We start from the raw sequence: 25,468 nt of genomic DNA, 5'->3' as shown, positions 1-25,468 counted from the left end.
AGTATAGCGGTGTGAGTATAGAGCTGTGTGAGTATAGAGCTGTGAGTATAGAGCTGTGAGTATAGTGGTGCGAGTATAGAGTTGTGAGTATAGAGAGGTGTGAGTATAGAGCTGTGAGTATAGCGGTGTGAGTATAGAGCTGTGAGTATAGAGAGGTGTGAGTATAGAGCTGTGAGTATAGCAGTGCGAGTATAGAGATGTGAGTATAGAGCTGTGAATATACATATGTGAGTATAGCAGTGTGAGTATAGTGGTTTGAGTATAGAGCTGTGAGTATAGATGTGTGAGTATAGCGGTGTGAGTATAGAGCTGTGTGAGTATAGAGCTGTGAGTATAGTGGTGCAAGTATTGAATTGTGAGTATAGAGCAGTGTGAGTATAGAGCTGTGAGTATAGCAGTGCAAGTATAGAGCTGTGAGTATAGAGCTGTGAGTATAGAGTGGTGTGAGTATAGAGCTGTGAGTATAGAGAGGTTTGAGTATAGAGCTTTGAGTATAGAGCGGTGTGAGCATAGAGCGGTGAGTGTAGAGTGGTGTGAGTATAGAGCAGTGAGTATAGAGCAGCACATTTCCCTGTTTCAGCATTTTTTAACTTCATTAGGTTTTAAATTATTTATGAAAGTGTAATGTGTCAGTACCCTGGATTGAATATACCAGTTTTAGTATACTGGTGTGAGTATAGTTTTCTGAGTATAGTAGTCTGAGTATAGTGGTGTGAGTACAGTGATTTGTGTATATCGGTATGGGTACAAAGTTTGTCAGTGTGAGGATAGTGGGTATAGTGGTGTGAGTATAGAGCTGTAAGTATAGAGCTGTGAATATAGTGGTGTGAGTATACAGCTGTGAGTATAGAGCTGTGAGTATCCCGGTGTGAGTATAGAGCTGTGAGTATACAGCTGTGAGTATACCGGTGTGAGTATACAGCTGTGAGTATAGAGCTGTGAATATAGTGGTGTGAGTATACAGCTGTGAGTATAGAGCTGTGAGTATACCGGTGTGAGTATACAGCTGTGAGTATAGAGCTGTGAGTATAGAGGTGTGAGTATAGAGCTGTGAGTATACCGGTGTGAGTATAGAGCTGTGAGTATAGAGCTGTGAGTATAGCGGAGTGAGTATAGAGCTGTGAGCATAGCGCTGTGATTATAGAGCTGTGAGTATAGAGCTGTGTGTATAGTGGTGTGAGTATAGCAGTGTGAATATAGAGCTGTGCGTATAGAGCTGTGAGTATAGAGCTGTGTGTATAGAGATGTGAGTATAGCGGTGTGAGTATAGAGCTGTGAATATAGTGGTGTGAGTATAGAGCTGTGAGTATACCGGAGTGAGTATAGAGCTGTAAGTATAGAGCTGTGAATATAGTGGTGTGAGTATAGAGCTGTGAATATAGAGCTGTGAATATACCGGTGTGAGTATACAGCTGTGAGTATAGAGCTGTAAATATAGAGCTGTGAGTATAGAGCAGTGAGTATAGAGCTGTGCGTATACCAGTGTGAGTATAGAGCTGTGAGTATAGAGCTGTAAATATAGAGCTGTGAGTATAGAGCAGTGAGTATAGAGCTGTGCGTATACCAGTGTGAGTATAGAGCTGTGAGTATAGAGGTGTGAGTATAGAGCTGTGAGTATAAAGCTGTGAGTATAGAGCTGTGAGTATAGCACTGTGATTATAGAGCTGTGCGTATAGAGCTGTGAGTATAGAGCTGTGTGTATAGTGGTGTGAGTATAGCAGTGTGAATATAGAGCTGTGAGTATAGCGGTGTGAGTATAGAGCTGTGAGTATAGAGCTGTGTGTATAGAGCTGTGTGTATAGAGCTGTGAGTACAGAGCTGTGAGTATAGAGCTGTGAGTATAGCACTGTGATTATAGAGCTGTGCGTATAGAGCGATGTGAGTATAGAGCTGTGAGTATAGCGGTGTGAGTATAGCGGTGTGAGTATAGAGCTGTGTGTATAGCGGTGTGAGTATAGCGGTGTGAGTATAGAGCTGTGTGTATAGCGGTGTGAGTATAGCGGTGTGAGTATAGAGCTGTGTGTATAGCGGTGTGAGTATAGCGGTGTGAGTATAGAGCTGTGTGTATAGCGGTGTGAGTATAGCGGTGTGAGTATAGAGCTGTGTGTATAGAGCTGTGAGTATAGCGGTGTGAGTATAGAGCTGTGAGTATATAGCGGTGTAAGTATAGAGCTGTGAGTATAGAGCTGTGAGTAATGTATGACATCTGTAATAAAGCAGGAATGATATAAATCAGAATGTTAATCATGCTGATTCTTTATCCAAGTGGAGACATTTTTCTGTTTTTTTAAACTTCCAGCTAGCAGCAGTGACTAATACAGCTATCATCTGTATCAATATTTTTGTGCAACTCTGACATCCTACAGCTACGTTAGTCATTATCTTTTTTTGCAGCAATGTGAAGCGTGTCACACAAATGTTCACAAGAATAAAATGTCAGTAATACATCAGTACATGGAAGTCTGTCTGTCTTGCCATAGTTCCTCTGAGGCAGAGTGACTGTGACGTGAGAGCAGCAGCTTGTGCCGAGTTGTGGAATTATTTTCCCTATGACATCAGTGAGAAGCCGTGGCTCTGTTCAGCTTTTTAATCCTTTTAAAATTCAACATATTTTTAATTACCTGCATTCAGTTATATTATCATTGATAAACATGGTGTATAAAGCAATAGCAGGAGCAACAGATTTAGCTCTTATTTTCCTTCAAATCCAAAATTTATTCTATAAATACATCACTGAAATGTTAAAGGAACCCAACATGCTAAAGACTATAAATAACATGAGCAAGTATGTTAGTTATTTACACTAAATTAAATCTCATTAACTGTTTAATAACTAGAAAACACTTTAAGCTATTTTACACATCACCTTCTCTATTTATATCCACAAAATCTCTGCTTATGTGTTACAAATTCTTTTAGATGAAAGCGTGCTAATTTTTTTCTTTGCTGCACATTGGAAAATTTTCAAAACTTTTTGGTACAAAATTTACACTTTGCCTCCTCCTGAGACTCGTCTTAGCAGTGACTTAACTACAGAACTTCATTTTCTTTATTTAAAGTCCATTCTAAAAGCTGTGCATTTCTTACACACCAGTGTTGTAAACGTTCACTAATTAGCGCAAATTTATTGCCACAGTGTTATGAAAGCTCTGTGATAGCATACACACACAAGTGTACCAAAGTGTTCAGCATTCTGTACATTAACACTGCAGCACCACAAACTGAGCAGGAAAAGATCTTAAGTGCAAAGACAATAGGTAAAGATGGTGTCCAAACAAATCTGTAAAACTTTATCGAAATGTAATGTAGACATTAGGAGACTGAATATAACAGTGATAAACAAAGCAAGATAATTTCTATAAAATGCGATTAAATATAAAATGTAGAACGTCTACAGTACGGTGATTTATCTCCTCCCAAACCATTCCAAATAAATGAGTGATGGTGAGAGTTATACTCAGGGTAAAAGAATGTAAAGACTTGATGTAGTGTTGATGCAGTGTTGACCTTAAGGAGAGTCAGTGTAGAGTGTGTGTAGAGTGTGTGTAGAGTGTGTATAGACTTCACACTTTGTGTGAAGTTAGTCTAGATGTTGTGTAGACGTTATCTAGCCTGTGTTTACTTCTTGTGAACGTCACAGCTGTAAGTGTGTGTAGGACACAAGCGAGAGCACAGTGGCATTTTTCCAAACACACTATTGTATGAGAGGAAGCGTCACCGGTAAGAGCAGCACCAAGGCCTCTGGGTGTGTCGACCTTCCTCTGAAACAAACAAACCATTCTGAACTTCCTGCTCTGACCTTCTGCAGGACCAAACGCACAAAGACACACTGTGTTACATCTACACAACTCACACACACAACTCACACACACGGCATTACAACTTCACAACTTACAAAGACATGCAGCATTATTACAGTTGGAGTTTGTATTAAATCACTTGATCTAATAACTTGTCGTTGTTATAGTAATAAACAGACTGAAATGTAAAACATATAAACACTAAAATGTAGTATTTTGTGAGATAAAATGGTAGCTGTTGTCATGGTAACAACTGCTGTTTTTATAAATCAGGAATACTACGTGACTGATAGTAAAATCACGTCTTGTTCATGTGTGACAGCTAGCTGACTAGTTTAATTAGGTAAATGTGATATTATTATGGGATGGCAAGAGGCTATGGGGGTGTGTCTAAGCTACAGATTCATGCATATTGATACAGAAGATTCTGGAAATTCTGAGTGCAGGTAAAGGTGTAGAGGTGATCTACACACATCATACACACAATACACACCATACACACAATACAAATCATACACACAATACACACCATACACACAATACAAATCATACACACAATACAAATCATACACACAATACAAATCATACACACAATACACACATCATACACACAATACACACCATACACACAATACAAATCATACACACAATACAAATCATACACACAATGCACACATTACACACAATACAAATCATTCACAGAATACAAACAATACACATCATACACACAAAACACATCATATATACCATACACACGACACACACACAATAAAATCATACACAGAATACAAACAAAAATCATACACACAATACACACCGTACACACAATACACACAATACACATCATATATACCATACACCCACAAAACACACACAATACAAAAAATAAAAATCATACACAGAATACAAACAATACACACACAATACACACAATAAAATCATATACACAATACACTGAACACACAATACACACAATACACCTAATATATACCATACACACCATACACACAATACACACCATACACACAATACAAATTATACACAATACACAAACAATACACACAATAAAATCATGCACGCAATACACATCATATATACCATACACACCATACACACAATACACACCATACACACAACACACCACAATACACAGAGTATTTTTCTACTGTCCAAGTTTATTTTATTATAAATACATTTTAAACTCAAACTTTCAATGAATTCAGAACTGTAACACTTTTATACGTCTCTGTGTCTGCTCACTTTCTGTTTTATTCTTATTTATTTATTTATTTATTCATTCTATTATTTATTTATTTTTCTCTATAAAGAGCATTATATTCTGTTGTACATTAGCAGTCTGATGATCTTCAGATATAAAGTGATATCCAGTGATACAGAAAAGTCCAGGATTTTTTTTAAACACTCATTCCTGGCTAACAAGTGTACAATTTTCTATATTATTTCAATAGAATTAAAATGCATTTTATGTTAAAACGTGTAACACTCAGACAGCTACAGTAACATCATCCTGGTTCTTTCACTGTCTGCATCAACACCGGTGTGTGAGCTGAAACCAGCTGCTTTATACAGGCCTTTATTTCTCCCAGCACAATATTTGAATACCGCCACTAAACTTTAAACACTAAACCTCAGAGAGTTCACACTGTAATACACACGGCCAGATGGGAACAAGCATGCGGCCATTTTACATATTCAAATGAGAATCTTTTCCGAATAAGCGCTCAGAAGATAATAGTGTTTTCAACAATTTCTCATAAATATAAAACAAAACAAAACAAATGTCAGTCAGGTGATGAAACATTTTATTTTGACCCTTAACCCCACATTTACACTATAAAGGTAAGAGAAATATAACATCGGTCTAAAGCAACAGTGCAGCATCTCTAACATTTCATTTATTATTATTGCTTTTCTTTATTTTCTGGGTTGTTTTATTACAATTGTTTCCTCTGTTTACTAACTGACAGAATTACAATACTGTATTTGTAAAAAATTGATTCATCACCAAAACATTATTCTTCACTGACAGTCTCAGATGTACCACAGCGTTTTTTTGCTTATTTATTGATTTATTAAAATTTTTTATTCGAATACTGTAATTCCCTTTTTTAATCTCAGCTCAGAGGATAATTGCAATATTGCTTTTCTGATATTATTACATCTAGAAAAGATTAGTCCTCCATCACAGCATCAGTCCCACCTCCATGTTTTTTTCTACAAACCCCTCGTCTGGTGTAATTTATGGGCTCGTCGTCTCCGAGCGGGACGCACCATATGCTAAATCTGATGAGACTCGGGAGCACAAACGGTCCAAAAAAGAATTCATCAGTAGACACTGTAGGTTTGCTGGAACTCGGGGAGAGAGACGTTATTTAGAAATGCTCACTGTTCACAAAAGCAATATTGTGTGTGAGGAACATTGAAATAAATTACAGCTAATTATCACCACACGCCTGCACGTGAATAAAACGGTCTGTAAAGAGGCTCTTCGGCAGCTTCGTGTTTAAGAAACAGACAGAAAGTGCATTTAGGTGTTTTTAGCAGCTTTAAAGCAACGACGTCGTTTCCAAGATTTCTGAGCAAAATTTCTCTCCAAATTTAATATTTCCTCAACAATCCTGGAAGATAAATGTAGACAAACAGATCTGCCTTTTTTTAAAACTATTAAAAAACCTTCAGTGATTTAAATGTCCACAATCAACTCTACACACACACACACACACACACACACACACTATGTAAATAAAACAGTGGTGTGTTATATTGGACTCATCTCAGCTCCAAGCTCATGCTCTGTGTCACAATCAGAATTTAAACACAAATAATCATTACTTAAAGTAAACTTGACAATATGACAATAACAACACGACTCCATACGACGTCTGATATGGAACTAACATCACATGAACACACAGGATCTGAACTGTACTAGAAATGGAAGAAATGTGAAACATTCAGGATAAATCTTTATTAGAACGTAATTATTATTGGGTAAGATTGCAGTAAGTCCTCTGTGTTTTGTGTAGAGATTAGAATATATTTATTCTGTATATTTAGTATATAATTATATATATTTGCTGTAAAATGTTTGTATTGTAGATAATTGTGATATTTCTGACTTTTTGTAAACAATGTTGACTTTCTCACACACACACACACACACACTTCTTCATGTGTGCATTAATATTACTATAGAGTAGATTTGAAAAAGAAGAAGGAAATATGTCTAAATGTTGTTAACTTTGGCCTCGATTTCTTTTAGATATTTTTTACATTAATTTTTTTAAACATCTGTTTTTAAACTCTTTATACTGACTTTCACAGTTTCACTTGTTATTTATTTTATTTAGTTATTTAGTTATTTATTTTAGAATTTCAGTTTTCTTCTGTATTTTTGTCGCATTGTTTCCCGGGATTCTGAGGATGACTGTTATAATGTTAATTGTCTGTTTTCTGAAAATGTTTCATGTGTAAAAATGGCATTAATTTTATTAACCGATAATATCATTATGATCCTTTACCTCATTTGCATATGTTAATAATAAATGTTTATTTAACAATTGCATGTGTTAAACTAAAATATATCAGGGAGATGAATCTGTCCTCTGTTACTATTATTATTAATATTATTATTATTATTATTATTGTTGTTGTTGTTGTTGTTGTTTTTGCCAAATTCTTTTGGATAATATTTGATACACATTTTTATAATAATAATAATAATAATAATAATAATAATAATAATAATAACATAATTTTTTATCTGAGGTCCTGAGCTAAGAGAGTATTTTAGAGAGTAATGAGCTAAACCAATGTTACAGTTGTAATTAAGGGCACACACACACACACACACACACACGGTTTGTAAAGCAGTCTAAGTGCTTTTTATCATGGACTTTATTCCTCGTGCATTTACTCCTCCTTCCTTTCCCTTTATTGCTTTATTCCAGCTGCTCTCACATCCTGCCCTTCCACACACACACACACACACGAGTGCTACCTGTTTGGTCATGAACCTGAGTGCCTCTTCACTTAACCCTGAGCTGTACGGGTGTTGTGGAAGCAGAGAATGATGATATTTGTTTGATCACAGTTTAGAAAGAAAATACTGAATTTATCACCTATTTTACAGCAGAGCCTTCATCTCTCTCTCTCTCTCTCTCTCTCTCTCTCTCTCTCTCTATATATATATATATATATATATATATATATATATATATATATATATATATACATACACATATGTATATATATATATATATATATATATATATATATATATATATATATATATGTATATATACATATATACACGTATATATGAATATATACATATATATATATATATATATATATATATATATATATATATATATATATATATATATACATATATATATATATATATATATATATATATATATATATATATATATATATATATATATATAAATATTAATCTATAAAATATGCTAATAGCAGGTGAAATAACAGATCTGTGTATTTATGTGTTTCTTTTGAGACTTTGCTCAGGGAGGAAAACTCGATGATGAAATGATGAAGCAAGAATGATGAGAGATTTTCTGTTATTTTTAATTCCATGTAACGATGTTATACATTTTTAACTTAATGTGACACGTGAAATACCTTTTAATTTTGCTCGTTAGTTTTCAGTTGAAGAGAGCAAACAGCAGGTCTGTCAGTCACAGTGGATGTTCAGCTCAGGCTGAAAAAAAGTCTTTATTTATTATTGGCGTTAGATGTCACATATTTTGAGCGTATTTACTTGCAGAACATTAACATCAGCCTGATATGTTGCTTTGAGTTAGCTTCTCCTCACTAGATCAGCTTCTGTGTGCTAATTAGTTGCTCTTAGCGCATTAGCTTTTGTTCGCTAGTTTAATTTCACTCACTGGGTTCATGTTAATTTGTTAAGATTTTGGTCAAAAAGTTTAGTTTTGAACAAAATAAAAAATATCATCATAGTGATTGGCCAATAATAATGAGCTCCACACACTTTACATCTGGAGGTTAATGTTAAATTAAAGTCATATTGAATAGACTCAGTTTCTCTCTGATGTCTGTGTTATTTTCGTTCTCTTCACGTTTTTCACTACGTTAACTCTTATTATGTTGGCTTTGTAGAAGCCAACGTTCTGTTTTCCTATTTAAGATTATTATTATTACATGTGGCATATCAGAACACTCAGAACAATGAGGGAACCTCCTCACGGGTATTCTGAGGACGTCATGTGACGTCACGTGATGTCACATGAAAACTAAGAAATTAGCACAACATAGACATGTGGCATATTAAAACACTCAGCCCAAGGAGAGGAATTGCGTCACAGGTTTTCTTATGACATCACATGCTCGTCTCCACTTGCCTCCAAATGTTTTGGCACCCTAGCACGCCACTAGATTTCACAAGTTTTATGTCCACTTGCCTCCAAAAGTAACACTGACCCTTATGTCCACTCGCCTCCAAAAAGCACCGGCCTTTGCAGATACTTACCTCGTCAAAGCCAACATCAAAGTTTGTCATGACGAACTTTACAAATCTAGTTTGTTAATCATGTTTACAGTCCAGTGATAAGATCCATCCAATCAGAACAAGATTTTGTCCTGTTATTATTGATTATTTATTAATGTGCTGCTGTCACTGTATGAAGCGTTTCTTTATTTGTGTCTCAGTTCCTCAGGTTCTAAAGACATGTGCAGAGTTCATCGAGAAACACGGCATTGTTGACGGAATCTACAGACTTTCAGGAATCACCTCCAACATCCAGCGCCTGAGGTCAGAGGTCACGGTTAAGGCTAACAGCCGCAAATTTCGTATACTTTTACTATTTACCTGAGGTTAGGTTAGCTTTCACTCACGAGACTTTAACTTTGCTATAATTAGCTAACTGACAAATTACAGGAAAAAAAAATTTTTTTACACATTAGCCTCATTAGAGAGAAATGTAATAAATTTAGGTTTTTATTTAGTTTCCTCAGGTGCTAATGCTGTTAGCTTTAACTCGTGGAGTTTAAATGTACTTAGTTAGCTTTTACTCACTGGGTTTGTTTTCATTTGCTAGTTAAAGTTCACTCACTGGGTTAGCGTTAGCTCCATAAATGAGTGTTTACTGACTTGTTATTTGTTGATTGTTAAGCTTATTTTTCAGTACAATGATTGGTCAACATTTATTAGCTACATTAGCCATGTCCCATTTACATTAACAAATGTCATTAGGGAGAAGTCAGATTAACAATTAGCATTTTCTCACTGTGTTAGCTTTGGTGTGATGTTAGCATTCTCTCACTGTGTTAGCTTTGGTGTGTAGTTAGCGTTCTCTCACTGTGTTAGCTTCAGTGTGATGTTAGCTTCTCATGCTGTGTTATTCAGTGTGATGTTAGCGTTCTCTCACTTGTTAGCTTCAGTGTGAAGTTAGCATTCTCTCATTGTGTTAGCTTTAGTGTGATGTTAGCATTCTCTCATTGTGTTAGCTTCAGTGTGAAGTTAGCATTCTCTCATTGTGTTAGCTTTAGTGTGATGTTAGCTTCTCATGCTGTGTTATTCAGTGTGAAGTTAGCATTCTCTCATTGTGTTAGCTTCAGTGTGATGTTTCCGTTCTCTCACTGTGTTAGCTTCAGTGTGAAGTTAGTGTTCTCTCATTGTGTGAGCTTTACGTTGCTATTTCCTTTAGATGTTAATGTTGTCGTTTTCCCGTTGTGTCACTGCACAGTAATTTGTAGTGAATGTTGATCTGCACCTAAACAAATGTTTGAGTGTGTCACATAAAACTGAAGTGAACTAACGTGTGTGTAGGCAGGAGTTCATCTCGGAGCAGTGTCCTGACCTCACTAAGGAAGTGTATCTACAGGACATCCACTGCGTCGGCTCGTTGTGTAAACTGTATTTCAGGGAGCTGCCCAACCCACTGCTCACCTACGAACTTTACCAGAAGTTCACGGTGAGTCAGGACACGATGGAGACGTCGCGTCAGATCAGAATTACGCTAATTACAGCTTTCTTTCTTCATTTAACGCGTAATTACTCAGTGGGATTTTCCCCCCTGAAAATGTGTGATGTTACATTATAAACAAAACACAAACAAAACATCGCCAGTTGGTAAAATCAGACAAGACACGTGAGGAGTGTAGAGTCACAAAAACACCACAAATAAACTGTGTAGCATAATTAGCAGATTAGATTAGTTCAGATTAGAACTTCAAACTATGTCCTGAACACTGAATTACTGCTAATTCTGGAACTTCATCTTCTAGTGCTAATGCTTGTATTATGTTATGTTATTGTATTAATGTTAGTATGATTTCTATATCTTTTCCTAATATCTGTTAGTTCTGTAAAGCTACTGTTTGTATGTTTATGCGGATCTCCACACTACAGGACGGCTAACACAATGTTTGTATATTTGTTCACTTTTTGCTAATGCTGCTTTTCAAACACATTTAATTCTTGTCAATCTCCTTGGCTTCTGTGAGTCATTAGATGTTCTTAAATAATTAACTAAATTAAATTTGTATATAAAATGTATTCATGAGATTTTAATTTTATTTTGTTCTTTTTGTTATTAATGGCTAATATTGTTATTTAACATTCTGTATTCATTTAATATTTATACTTTTAAAATGACAATTTAGGAATTATTCCATGTTTGAATATTATAGGCATTTGAAATTTTTTTATATCTGTATTAAACATTTTGTTCATTTTGAACATATTCGTAGAGATTTTATACAGTTAAAACCTCTATGTGTAGTGAGTTATTAATTTTTACTGTGGATGTTTATAGGTACGTTATTCTTTTTTCTTCAGAAAAAGCTTTGTTAATGTTTATATATCTCGTATCTTTAAGCTGTATGCTGATTTATGTAAATGAAGCAGTGTGGAGATGTTGTGTACGACTGTGAAGTAGAAACCGCAGCCTTAGTGTGAATACGTGTGAATACGACCTTTATTGTGCATTCAGGACGCCGTGTCAGTGAAAGAGGAACATGAGCGGCTCAGGAACATTCAGCACGTTATCAAAGAGCTTCCCATCGGACACTTCAGGTAAAAACACCTGTAACATCTTTCTGCTGTTTCACTAAGGACACAGCGCTGTGTTAACTCCTGCTGAGTGTTAGTGTGAGTTCTCTGACATCGCTCTCTCTCTGATGTTAGAACTCTGGAGTACCTGGCCAAGCACTTGGCTCACCTGGCCACCCTCAGCCACCAGACCAACATGCACACACGTAACCTGGCCCTGGTCTGGGCTCCTAACCTGCTCCGGTCAGACAAACACAATTATTTATACAAATTGAATTTTCTGTTATTATTGATATCAGTTCATTTTAATATCAATAAATTTGATTACGTTATTAATAATTTATAATAAGCAATAATTTGCTTAGTTATTTTGCCATTTAAACAGGTCACACATTCTAAAATAACACATTTTAATAATAAATTTAATTAAAAGAAAATTAAGAATTTAATTTGATTTTAAATGATAACTGAGTTTTAATCTAAAATATTATTTTTAATATATTTACCTTTGCTTTCTTTTCCTTTATTTTTAAAATTAGTTATATATTATTATTTGAATATTTTATTATATTATTTATAGAATATTATTTTTATTCTTTTATACTAATTCTATTCTACTTTATGATATTAGTCGCCTGTTGTGAGATGTTAGCGTGTGTGTGTAAGGGGTGGAACAGAAGTAATCATGCTGCTGTTGCTCGGTGATGTGTGCAGCTGGAAGGAGATCGAGGTGTCAGTGTGTAACGGTGACGAGGCCTTTCTGGAGGTTCGGGTTCAGCAGTCAGTGGTAGAGTTTATCCTGAATCACACAGAGCAGATCTTTAACCCCGGAGCTGATCCTCCGAGACCCCTGAAAGAAGGTTTGTTCACAGCTTAATTTACAATAGATCCATCTTATAAACATTTACATTTATTCACCTGGCAGATGTTTCTTTTAATGTAAAGGTAAAACCGCTCAGTTTCACGAATAGCAGGTCAGGATTCAGGGCTTTGGGATTTGGGACCCTACTGGTCAGTATCACACAGCTCAGAGCCTCAGAGTCTGACTCACTGAGTCGCCGCCTGCTGCCTCTGTGATTATGACGGTCGGAAAAGAAAAAAGGCTCCTTAAGGGAGGAGATCAAAACACAATGAAATTAGACTCAAAGCCAAAAATACAGCACAAAAACACTGGGCTGAGATCCAGCAACTGCACAAACTGCTCGTGTCTGACTGTCTGAGTCCAAGTACGAGGGAATGGGAACTCATGACTGTGTGGAGATTTAAATCAACATGAAACGGACCAGGACTCATCATATAAACTGACCTTCATTACATCATCATCATCATCATCATCATCATCATCATAGCAATGTACATAGAACTTTGCAGCTTCTACAAACAGTTTAGAAAACAACAATAAAAATACAGTCCAGTGCAAAAGTTTGTACACCCGTAAAAGAAATGTATTTATGAGCAGGTCGGTCATGACATTAACTTGTTTTCTGTCCTTATGTCTGTCTTGTTGCAGAACTTTAGCATATTGAAATATATTTTGTAAAATAATTGTACACACAAGGGGCACGGTGGCTTAGTGGTTAGCACGTTCGCCTCACACCTCCAGGGTTGGGGGTTCGATTCCCGCCTCCACCTTGTGTGTGTGGAGTTTGCATGTTCTCCCCGTGCCTCGGGGGTTTCCTCCGGGTACTCCGGTTTCCTCCCCCGGTCCAAAGACATGCAAGGTAGGTTGATTGGCATCTCTGGAAAATTGTCCGTAGTGTGTGATTGTGTGAGTGAATGAGAGTGTGTGTGTGTGTGCCCTGTGATGGGTTGGCACTCCGTCCAGGGTGTATCCTGCCTTGATGCCCGATGATGCCTGAGATAGGCACAGGCTCCCCGTGACCCGAGGTAGTTCTGATAAGCGGTAGAAAATGAGTGAGTGAATGAATAAATTGTACACACACAGTAAAGTAATTACAGTTAGAACCATAAAAATGACAAGCTAGTATTACTAAATAAATAGAGGAATCTTCACAGGCTCTCTTCTCCTGTTTGTTTGTGAGCTACTTATAGAAAGAGTTTCTCTTTTATTACATTTACCATGAATAAAAAAAAGGAACCTTTTAATATTTTTAGTATGATTCCACCACTTTTCTACTCAAATATCTGTGCGTAAAATGAAAAGTTGTTAAAGAGCTCTGAAGTCGCAGTGTCCTGAGTTATTGATTTGTTTAATAAAGTCGTTCGAGCAGGATTCATCAATCACAACACTTATTATTGTTTAAATCAAATAACTAAAGCGTGAGTTATTTTATTACTGCAGCGTTGATGCACATTTTCATTGCATAACCACTGCTTTGTAAAATATTTTGTCCCATGTCCTGGAATCGCTTCCATTCCTGTGCAACGTTCCGCTCTACAATCCTGTTATCATTATCATTAGATATTAATGTTATTGTTTGTCACGCTGCTCTGAAGGATGTGTTTCAGAATGTTCAACGAGTAGAAATTACACTCTGTGATATAACAACAGTTCATTCTGACACTTTGTGTGTGTGTCTGTGTGCAGGTGCAGCTGTAATGTGTGTGGAGAAGTACGCTACGCTGCCAGCAGTGAGTCAGTGTCCGCCGATGAAGCTGATGAGTCTGGAGGAAGCTCAGGCTCGAACACTGGCTCCCAATCATCCGGCGAGAACCGAACGACTCAGAGAGAACAGCCTCCCTGACACGAGCACCGCCGCCATGTACCACACTGTCATAGAGCTTAGTGAGAGCAAGTAAGCCTCACACACACACACACACACACACACACACACACACACACACACACACACACACACACACACACACACACACACACACACACACACATCCAGACCACGTTTCATGATCCTGGTGAAGGTGTCTGTGCATTCGGAGCTGATCCTGGGAACAACAGCGAGCACTTTTGTTTTTATCATTACAGAAATAAAGGTTGATGGTTAAGATATACAACTTTTGCACAATAGACAGTACACAGGACATGACTGATTACCAAAAAAAAAAAAAACTGTCCCCATATTTATATATAGAGACCTTCCAAATGTCCCTTCAAATGGTCCTCAGTTGTGTATAATAACGTGTACAGTGTTACAAGTGCCTTGTTCTTCATAGAGTTTACATAACATATATAACATTTAAGAACAATTAGTGTACACACACACACACACACACACACACACACACTTAAAAAACTGGTTCCACTTCTCTTGTTCATTATAAGTGCACTAATATTTTCCCTTTGCATGTCAGTGTTATTTTAAACTCTTTGTTACACCCACATAACACACACACACACACACACACACACACACACACACACACCTGTCACACAACATACACACACTATATGCACAAAGCTACAGCTTTATCAGGTGTACTGTACATGCCACACGGGTCACTATGTAGGTGTAAAATTACCAACCGTGGCCCATTTGTTGCTCGACACAAAGTATTGGCCCCCTCTTTACCCTGACAGTTAATAAAAAAGGCTTCAGTATCCAAACCATATCTGTTCAGCTGTGGGTTAAATCCTTTCTATTTAGAAACCAAAATCAGAAAAGCTGCTTAATATGAAGCACAAATAACTTTACAGAAACAATTAATTTAAAAAAAAAAATGAAAACGGTGAATAATCGTATATTAAATAATTATATATAGAGATAAATACTGATCTGAATTTAAATGCATCTATAGAGCTTTGGAGCATTTGTAATGTTCAACAATAAAAGTAATCTCAGCTTATTGCATTTTATCCAGTGCATGTTTTTATCCAATGGTATGTTAATTACATTCTGCAAAGGTGATGAAGGATAATATTTCTCAAGAGATCATTAGCAAAATGCAGTTTTTAACGTTCCTCTTCTACTTTGACTTCCACACTTCCACTTGACTTTGTTCTTAGTTTATTGTGAGAAGAGGAAGAAAAGAATCTACCTTCAAGGTCTCTTTCCCATCGTGTGTGTAAAACCGGCTTGTGCCTGAAACGCGTTAACAATTTTTTCACACCTGAGTGCAGCTCAGTGTCTGCTCACCTGAACAGGAGGGAAAAAAAAACAGAGGTTTCAGCATCTCTAAATATTTGACATATTGAGCTACACACGTGAGCTCGGTGCCTCGGTCGTCTTCAGAGGTGTAACAACATGTTTGTCTCCACAACAGGAGGAAATTCTCTGGAAAGTCAAAGAAGTGGAAGTCCATCTTCAGTCTGGGGCGATCCGTTGCTGACGGCAAGGGGAAGTTGAGTCGCAATGGGAGCGTGTTCATGAGAGCGCAGAACGTCTCGGGTACGGTGCTGCTGTTGTGTGGATGTGACAGGAATTTTAAGGAAAAGGAGAAAAGACCTACGGAAAAATATCTTGTTATGTCAAGGATTTTTTGTCTTGGCTGTCGCCTCAGGCTCGTTCGCTTCGGGGATCTAAATATACACCCGGATTTCTGTAAAGCTGCTGTCGCTTGTTAAACGTACTACACGAATAAAACGAAATTAAAAACGAAAAGAATAAAACGGAGGGAAATGATTTTAGTTTTAGTTTCTACGTGTTGATATGGAATAAAATTCACTTCACTAAATACTCAGGCTGCTAAGAGATATCTGAAGCTAAAGCATCGCCCAAAATGGAGCCGATGATTGAATTTCACTCTGATATTTGATTAATACCAACAGATAAAGTGTTCGGGTTCAATACCCAAGTGGTGTCGGGTGAATAAGTGAGGAAATGTGAGCCACTACAACTAAAGACATAAGTGTAATGTAAATGTAATGTAATCTTTTATATTACTTAAAACACTAAGCGCATCTGATCACAGAACCTCTTCTAATCTAATCTAACTGCTTTAATTAATTTCATTACACTTCTGTGCAGAAGAATCTCACAGCCTGCTGTGTTTATAAAAAAGAACGTGTAGTAAAAGGAAGGAGAAACCTACAGTAGTCCATGTGCTGAAAGGAACAACTTCATTAGACTAGAGTTAATGTGTACATTCAGGTGATGTTTTAAATGAAACAGAGTCTCAGATCAGGGACACGTACTGTTCATCAGGGACACTTTGTGTACATCAGGGACACTTTGTGTACATCAGGGACACGTCCTGTACGTCAGGGACACGTCCTGTACATCAGGGACACGTCCTGTTCATCAGGGACACTTTGTGTACATCAGGGACACGTCCTGTACATCAGGGACACGTCCTGTACATCAGGGACACTTTGTGTACATCAAGGACACGTCCTGTACATCAGGGATACGTCCTGTACATCAGGGACACTTTGTGTACATCAGGGACATGTCCTGTTCAATCAGGGACACTTCGTGTACATCAGGGACACGTTGTGTACATCAGGGACACGTCCTGTTCATCAGGGACACTTCATGTACATCAGGGACACGTCCTGTTCATCAGGGACACTTCATGTACATCAGGGACACGTCCTGTTCATCAGGGACACGTCCTGTTCATCAGGGACACGTCCTGTACATCAGGGACACGTCCTGTACATCAGGGACACGTCCTGTACATCAGGGACACGTTGTGTACATCAGGGACACGTACTGTACATCAGGGACACGTCGTGTACATCAGGGACATGTACTGTACATCAGGGACACGTCGTGTACATCAGGCACACGTCCTGTACATCAGGGACACGGCGTGTACATCAGGGACACGTCCTGTACATCAGGGACACGTCCTGTACATCAGGGACACGTCCTGTACATCAGGGACACGGCGGGTACATCAGGGACACGTCCTGTACATCAGGGACACGTCCTGTACATCAGGGACACGTCCTGTACATCATAATAATAACATCTTTATTACATTGCATTACATTTGATGCTTTATGGCTATAATAATAAGAAAATCACAATGTAGAAATGTGAAGAAAAAATAATCCGGTTATCTGAGTTGTGAATATTTCCGAGTCCATTATTACCGAACGCTGGACGCTATGTAACGTTTAAACACGTGGAGATTTGAGTGTTAATGAAAATGAGAACATTTCTGTAAAAAGGAAAGAAGTAAACACAAGTTTTTGATTGTTACGACGTTTTAAATTACACTTATCTGATGTTTTCCTTTTTATCCACCGTTTCCTTTCCGTTCGACTCCGTATCTGAGCGCTTCAAGGGAGAATTTGACTTTCATTACTCAATGTTAATGGCGTCTAAAAATCTAATAAGATGTGCGGTCACACATCATTATCGAATTCATAATGTGTAATTTCACACGGCGTTAAACAGATGTGCTTTTGAAACATAAAACGTTGATGTTTTTTTTTTCTTCCTTCCACAGAAAAGACTGGGATCCGTCCGTCCAAGAGCATGGACTCTCTGTGCTCTCTGCCAACAGGTGGAGCTACAACACAACACCATGAGCACCAATTAATCCACACTCTCCATTGTGTATATGTTTAAATACTGGATTCTGTATAAGTGGGGAGAAAAAACGTTAAGTGCAGAGTGTACGGTTAGCGTTTGTACGTGTGAAGTGGTACAGAAACAATCACCGGAGCATCAGGTGTCCTGTGAAAAGCCTAATTTACACACATCACGTCTGTGCTCTAGTCATTATTTTGTAGTACTCTGAACTGAAGCAATGCAATATTTTTTACAGTATAGTACCAGGACTTTGGCTGTATGTTTAATCAGGACTTTAGTCACATATCCCATTTATTTAATGCAACAAAAATTTCATTTTAAATCCTTAAAATCTGTCTGACATAAAACTGCAAAATGGTAACCAAGTCATTCCAATCCCACTCAGATGAAGACAGAGCCGTGTCAGGCAGAGGGAAAAACGGATTCTTCGCTCCTGTGGTGAAATCACGAACCCTGGGTTCGGATATCAACTACGATCCGAACGAACAGGATCCTAACTGGGAATTTGAATTGCGAAAAGCCAGCGGCGAAACCGGACACAGTCCGAGCGTCAAAACAATCAGAGGGACTCAAAACATCTCGTCGACATCTCCATCTTCTTCATCTGCCACTTCATCTCCGTTACAGCGTGCTCTTCCTGAGCAGCTGAAGGTGTTCAAAGGGGACGAGTTGACGACATGTCGGCCTACGTCCCCGAAAAACCGCCGGATGTTGTATTCCGGTTCCTCGCACAACGGTCCGTCACGGCCGTCTTTTCCGGGCAGCTTGTTCCCCTTGGAGTCGTCGCCGAGGCATCAACGTAAGGCGCTCAACATCTCAGAGCCGTTCGCGGTGTCTGTGCCGTTGCGCGTGTCAGCGGTCATCAGTTCCAACAGCACCCCCTGCAGGGTGGCAGGGATAGAGCGGGAACGCAGCATGGGAAGCTTGGGAAGTGCTAGCTTTAGAGAGCCACACCCCAGCAACAGTGGGAGCTTTGATTTCCGAGACAGGGAGAGACTATTTGGGGGCAGAGAGAACCCGCTCGGCAACAGCGGCGGATACGGTATCTATAGCAACAGCAGCTCCGTCCCCACAGAGGAGAGTCAAATGAATGAGAGGAGCACCGGGGTGGTCCCCTCCGAAACAGCAGCACAGAGTAAGATAAGATTGTGTGTGTGTGTCTGTGCATGCAAATGTGCACATAAATGTGTCTCAAATAATCCTCCATTTACAGATAATGTATTCAATGTAATGAGATGCTTTTAAACGTTAATAAAACATTTGTTGGGCGCACTAACGGCAAAACATCTTCAGTGTCCCTGTAAGAGCAAGTCATTATGACCTGGAGAGAATGTAAATCTCTTACTAACGATGATGTTCTTCCCTGTTCACTCTTTCAGGCGGTGATATGGAGGTAAAGACTTGTGTAGAAATGTCAGAGAACTTAATGCCATCTCAGGCTAAAGCAACAGAAAACCACAAAGAAATGCCTCAATCCTCTGGGAAAGAACTGGATGCCTCATCAGCGCAGCTCACTGAGCCAAAAAAACTGGACCAACTGGTGAGAGTGATAATATCATCATTTCTATTCAGGAATCTACTAGTCTTTTGGTCCTAATTTGCCTGGCATGAGTCAGGGTGAAATGAATACTGGTCAGTTTATAGAACCATTTCCAAGTATTTCTTGGTGCCAATTTACACATTACTCCCTCGTTGTTTATAATATAAGAATAAAACAGTGTTACACTCCCTGTCGACCGTCATTAGCTTTCTGTTATACTCGCCATTTTCTTATATTCATTTCCATAACAAAACCTAATAACAGGGAGGGATTAGTAAATCCTGGACCCTTGAGCAGGAACCTTAACCGAGCTCTCCTCTCCAACACATGCAAATGACTACATCACACATGCTTTATGAGCTTTTCTTTTTTACTTTTCACCACACAGACTTATCCACCAAATCCAGCTCTTTTTAACAAGATGGCCAGCAGAGACCACACAAAAATGGACCAACTGCCCGTTTTAATTAATTCATTCATTCATTCATTTTCTACCACTTATCAGACTACCTCGGGTCACGTGGAGCCTGTGCCTATCTCAGGCGTCATCGGGCATCAAGGCAGGATACACCCTGGACGGAGTGCCAACCCATCGCAGGGCACACACACACTCTCATACGCCCGTTTTAATTCACAGTTTAATTCATAGTTCATTTCCTATCACATTTCCAACTTTTGTTTCGCTGAATTTAATTCACTTCATTAGGATTAGGATCATTTTTTAGGTTTGAGATTATTTGTGATTCTCTCTTAGCCCCGGTGCCGTGTTGTCTATTAATAATGTTTATTAACTTTATTATCTAAAACAATTAATGAATGAATTATAGACATTAGAAAAATCTAGAGGGTGCACGGTGTCTTAGTGGTTATCACGTTCGCCTCAAACCTCCAGGGTTGGGGGTTCGATTCCCACCTCCACCTTGTGTGTGTGGAGTTTGCATGTTCTCCCCGTGCCTCGGGGGTTTCCTCCGGGTACTCCGGTTTCCTCCCCCGGTCCAAAGACATGCATGGTAGGTTGATTGGCATCTCTGGAAAATTGTCCGTAGTGTGTGATTGTGTGAGTGAATGAGAGTGTGTGTTTGCCCTGTGATGGGTTGGCACTCCGTCCAGGGTGTATCCTGCCTTGATGCCCGATGACGCCTGAGATAGGCACAGGCTCCCCGTGACCTGAGGTAGTTCGGATAAGCGGTAGAAGATGAATGAGTGAGTGAGTGAGAGAAAAATCTAGATTAATATCTAAATCACAAGTAGACTAATCACACCATTTTTTTGTCTTGTTCAGGACATAGAATCGATCGATCCGGAGCTGTGGTCTGATCATGAGCTCAGGATCACTGAGCCTGAAACAAACGTTTCGAAGGACCTTCTGAAAACCAGTGGCTCTATGAGTAAAATCACTGGACATGATGGTGCTCTAAATCGTACTGCTCAAGCTAAAAGAAGAAGCAGTTTACCTACTCACCCAGTGTCTTCGAAGGAGCACTTCAAAGACACCATAAAAGGTCTCACGTTGGACCGTTCAGGTGCTACACTTTTTAACACGACGTCAAGGCTCTCTCTGGAAACACCTCCCAACCGTGGTGTTGACTGGAATTACCTAGCCACTGAAAATAAGGATCATAAGAGCTTGGATTCGTTTGAGTCACTGGATATTATGGCAAACAAGCTGCAGCACTTACCCTTCCTTCAGTTGAAGGAGACAGATATTCTCCAAGATGCTGATCCCTGGCCTTCAGTTTCTTCATCTGAAGATCCTTCAGCCAAGAAAAGCAACGATGCCATTGCTTATGGTTCTAGTCTCGATATCAAACCATGTGTTGTAATTCCTAGTTTGTCTACAGACAAGAATGTAGACTTACCAGAGAACCATGATGAGAATAAAAAGGACATGAAGAAAACTAGCAGTATTACTGTTAATTTAACAAGCAGGGTAAAGGGTAACATTGTAAGGCTTTCGAAGTGCTCAGATGAAAGACGCCTCACTATAGAAATTCCAAGTCAAGACGATGATGATATTTGGGGGAGTCATTTGGCAGGACTGGATCAAGTGGAGCCCTGGGAAGACTTGAGCACTACCAAACAGTGGGTCACGAGCCCGCTCCACTCAACAAAACTGGAAGATCTTTTTCCTCTGTTTAAAACACCAGCACAAGCCAGAGGATCTGAAATCAAAACATCTCCTGAACTGAGCACCAATAACTTGCAAAAAGACATGAAGATTGTAGATGAACAACCTCCTTCAGGGAAAGTACTAGAAAATGCAGCCATAATCAGTGAACCTGGTCTCGATCTCTATTCCAAAGTCAAAAAGTCAGATGAATCGGGTTGTGAAAATATAACTGAGCTCTTACATGTTGATAACTTTGAAGAGCCTGGAGAGAAAGTGGAAACGAACCAGGAGCTTCCACAGCCTGCACAGACCAAAACTACCATCCACCAAGATGAGACGACCAGAATCCCAAAGAGAAACAGTGGTGCTCCGAAACCAAAGACTTCTGTCCTTTCCCAAAGATTTCACCGACAGGTCTCTCATGAGCCCTGCATCGCAGAGAGGAACGAGGAAAACATTGCTCAAAAGCACAGACCATACTCACTTAACCTGGATTTGGGAAACCGTTGCATTAGGGACATATCAAATCAGCAAAACCTTGACCTTGCAGATCATTCCTCTGTCCAGAGGGGGGCAATAACCCCTTCTGGAACAAAGTATGATAGGTTGTCTGTGGAACTGGAGATGTTCCTGAGGGACCGACAAGCACCCATGCGACGCAACTCTGCACCAGTTAGCGTGTCTTCAGTGCGCACTGCGTTCATGATCAAAACGTGTCAGGCCAAAGCGGTCCCTGTTATACCTCCAAAAGTCCAGTACAGCCACATACCACATCTGGTTCATCCAGAGAAAGGCAGCCAAGAGCAAGACAAAAGGGAAAGGGGACCTGAGAAGCTCAAAGTAGAGAAAGCAGATTCTTTACCTCCTCTCCAGGTGGTAAAAGATTCCAAAGAGGAAAGAGAAAACTGCAAACCAGTCACAAGGATCCAAAGACAGGCGTCCATGGAAAAAACGGCAGAGACGTGCAAGGCAGCACCTGCCCCTGAGTTTCCAGTACTGAGGAGGAAGCGGTCTGCCAACGGGGACTCCTTTATGGACTGTCCCAGACCAGAAAGATCTACTTTACTTCAACGGTCTTCCTTCCGGAATCGTCCGAGACCTCAGAGCCTGATTCTCTTCAGTCCTCCCTTTCCTATCATGGACTATCATCCTACAGGGGATGATGGAAAACTTGTCCTGTCACCAATCAAGAGTCCTGCTGAAACGTCTCCTCTTGAGGTCCTTACGAAGGAGCTTGCAGAGAACCTTAAAACCCCTGATGGGGTCACCCTGCGAAACAAAATGACTTTGCCCAAGAGCGGACAGAGATTAGAAACCTCTACAAGCTGCTTTTACCAGCCCCAGAGGAGGTCTATGATTTTTGACAACAGGAGCAGTCGGCAGATCGAGTGAGCTGTCTGTTAGACTCGTGAATGTTCACGTCATAACTAGAGAACAGTCGCTGAATGTAATACGTCTCCGTTTATTTTCTGCACCATGTTCTTCTTCTTGCTGGCCAAACATTATAACAGGTTCCATTTCATTCTACAGGCGATAAATGAAGGATTTTTTTTGTTGGTGTTGATGTAAAATGCTGCTGCTAAGGAACTTTATCACATCAAGGAGCCGTTGAAGATAAACGAAAAGCATTTATTTGGTAAAGGAGCATTAAAGGTATGTTTAGTGCTAACTGCTGTACGTTTCTGGCTCACGTGGTCTCGGAATGGTGAAGAAGATGAAGATAAAGTTCCAGTGAATTACAACAAAGTGTTACACAGAAGTAATCAAATAATTCTGGGGATTTTTGTTTGGCTCAGATTTCTAGTGTTAAATCCAGGCGATGTGTACATTGGTTTCATACCCGTTTCAGGGATTATGGGATGGGAGCCAAAATCCGATTGGATAACTGATAGCTGATATTAAATAGAACGATTAAAAAACATCCTGCTTATAGTGTACTGTTGTCATGTCTGTGTTTTAGGAGGGAAATCCAGGGAGAAAAAGACATTTACAAGCTGAGATTTTTTTTTTCCTTTTTAATATTTTCCGTGTAGTAAACATGGGATGTGGCAATACGTCAGATATTCAGTGTTATAACAATGGTGCAATTAATACGTAAGGTGTCAATGCACAGATTTTCATACAGCCGTAAAACCCTGAAGTCTTTATTCACAATCATTATTTTGTATTTTACTTTTGTGTACTGTACAGTATCGCTTTAACTGACACAAAAGTCTCGTCATCATGACACTGTCAAGGACAGAGTTTAAATGTTGAATGCCCATATTAAATATTCACAATGTGATAAATGCCTTTTCATAGAGGTTACGTAACTAGAAGAGAACCTTGGCTGCACTGTTTTGATGCTTATTTTTTAAAAGTCCATGACAAAAAAAAAAATACATAAAATGCAAATGCTGCCCAAAAAAATGCTGTCTACATTAATCACCTCCTTCCTCATGGAGCTCTGAAGCTCCCACGCCAACAGTATTGTGTGTGCTTATGTTACCGTATATTGTGTGATATAATATATTACTGGGACAGGACGTGTTGTCGATTAAAACTAAATATCTATAAGAAAAATGTTATTGATTGTACAAAAAAAATGCCTGAAAATTCATCAAGTGTGTATTTATTTATGCAATTTGTCTCTCATGACATTCACTTTGTTAGTGTTGAGAATATCACTGTTTTTGTATAAAAATAAGATTGTTGCTGCGATTAGTCTTGTGTTGAATTAGCAGGTCGGTATCTGGAGGTAGGTGTTTAGTTTGAGAGAAACAGAATGAAGGAAAGCGAAAGGATGCGAAGGTTCTGAGACTGATTGAACACCTTCTCATCTGCTTCATGGCTTAATGCTGCAATCCAGCGTAGTTACGGTGCAGATCTAAACGCGGTGCAGTTCTCCGGCTCGGATATATCGCGGGCACCGGGAGCGTGATCGTGTTAGAACGGCTGTTCTCTGAATTCAGATGAAGATAGGTCAACAGTCTCGTTCATCTTTGCTCATATAAATACAAACGCTTCATGAATCTGATGCAAATGAAAATGTTTACTGTGGAAGGTGTGAGACGTACAAACTGAAGATCTGCCAGGAAAGATAAATACAGTATTAAACACAGGATGTTTCAGAAAAAGACACAAAGCACAAATGTACATTCTATATGTTCCTGTATGGACAGAAAGATATTTTATGTTGTCAGTGACTGTAACCAAAGAACACTAACTTTGTAATGTATTTTTTATTTTTTTGCCTAAACTGGCTTTATTATATGTATCCACTGTAAACAACACAATAAATACACTTAATGTTTACTGTTGTGATGTGTGTACGTGCTTCACGCTGGAGATTAAGTAAGAATCCTGAGAATAAATAAGGTTTTTCACTGGGACACAGATTTCACGGTTAGGGTTAGGGTTAGGGTTAGGGTTAGGGTTAGGGTTAAGGTTAGGGAAGGAGTCTCCAGTGTCAGTGCTCACAGAAAGCTGTAACTCGATGTTTTTCGACTTCTATGGGACAGAGGAGTTTACACTTCGATGTGGTTTCTCTGTAACATGATGAGAATTTTGTCTTGGTGA

The 25,468-nt window shown here is 38.9% G+C and overlaps 1 protein-coding gene across 1 annotated transcript in view; it reads left to right on the top strand.

The window, feature by feature from the left end:
* The window catches only part of arhgap31 (Rho GTPase activating protein 31), a 28,064-nt gene extending 2,860 nt beyond the window's left edge, over nucleotides 1-25,204 (top strand). The window contains exons 2-12 of the mRNA XM_060862524.1: nucleotides 9,516-9,618; nucleotides 10,636-10,780; nucleotides 11,801-11,883; nucleotides 11,995-12,102; nucleotides 12,574-12,719; nucleotides 14,408-14,615; nucleotides 16,039-16,163; nucleotides 18,175-18,231; nucleotides 18,646-19,395; nucleotides 19,640-19,800; nucleotides 21,083-25,204. Of these exons, the coding sequence (XP_060718507.1) occupies nucleotides 9,516-9,618; nucleotides 10,636-10,780; nucleotides 11,801-11,883; nucleotides 11,995-12,102; nucleotides 12,574-12,719; nucleotides 14,408-14,615; nucleotides 16,039-16,163; nucleotides 18,175-18,231; nucleotides 18,646-19,395; nucleotides 19,640-19,800; nucleotides 21,083-23,302 (4,106 nt within the window). The 3' untranslated portion in view covers nucleotides 23,303-25,204. The remainder of the gene's footprint in view (nucleotides 1-9,515; nucleotides 9,619-10,635; nucleotides 10,781-11,800; nucleotides 11,884-11,994; nucleotides 12,103-12,573; nucleotides 12,720-14,407; nucleotides 14,616-16,038; nucleotides 16,164-18,174; nucleotides 18,232-18,645; nucleotides 19,396-19,639; nucleotides 19,801-21,082) is intronic.
* Nucleotides 25,205-25,468: the final 264 nt, after the last annotated feature.

This window comes from Tachysurus vachellii, chromosome 26 (assembly GCF_030014155.1).
Source record: "Tachysurus vachellii isolate PV-2020 chromosome 26, HZAU_Pvac_v1, whole genome shotgun sequence".
Lineage (NCBI taxonomy): Eukaryota > Metazoa > Chordata > Actinopteri > Siluriformes > Bagridae > Tachysurus > Tachysurus vachellii.
Note: the sequence above shows the minus strand (reverse complement) of the source record. Positions and strands in the feature narration are given on the sequence as shown.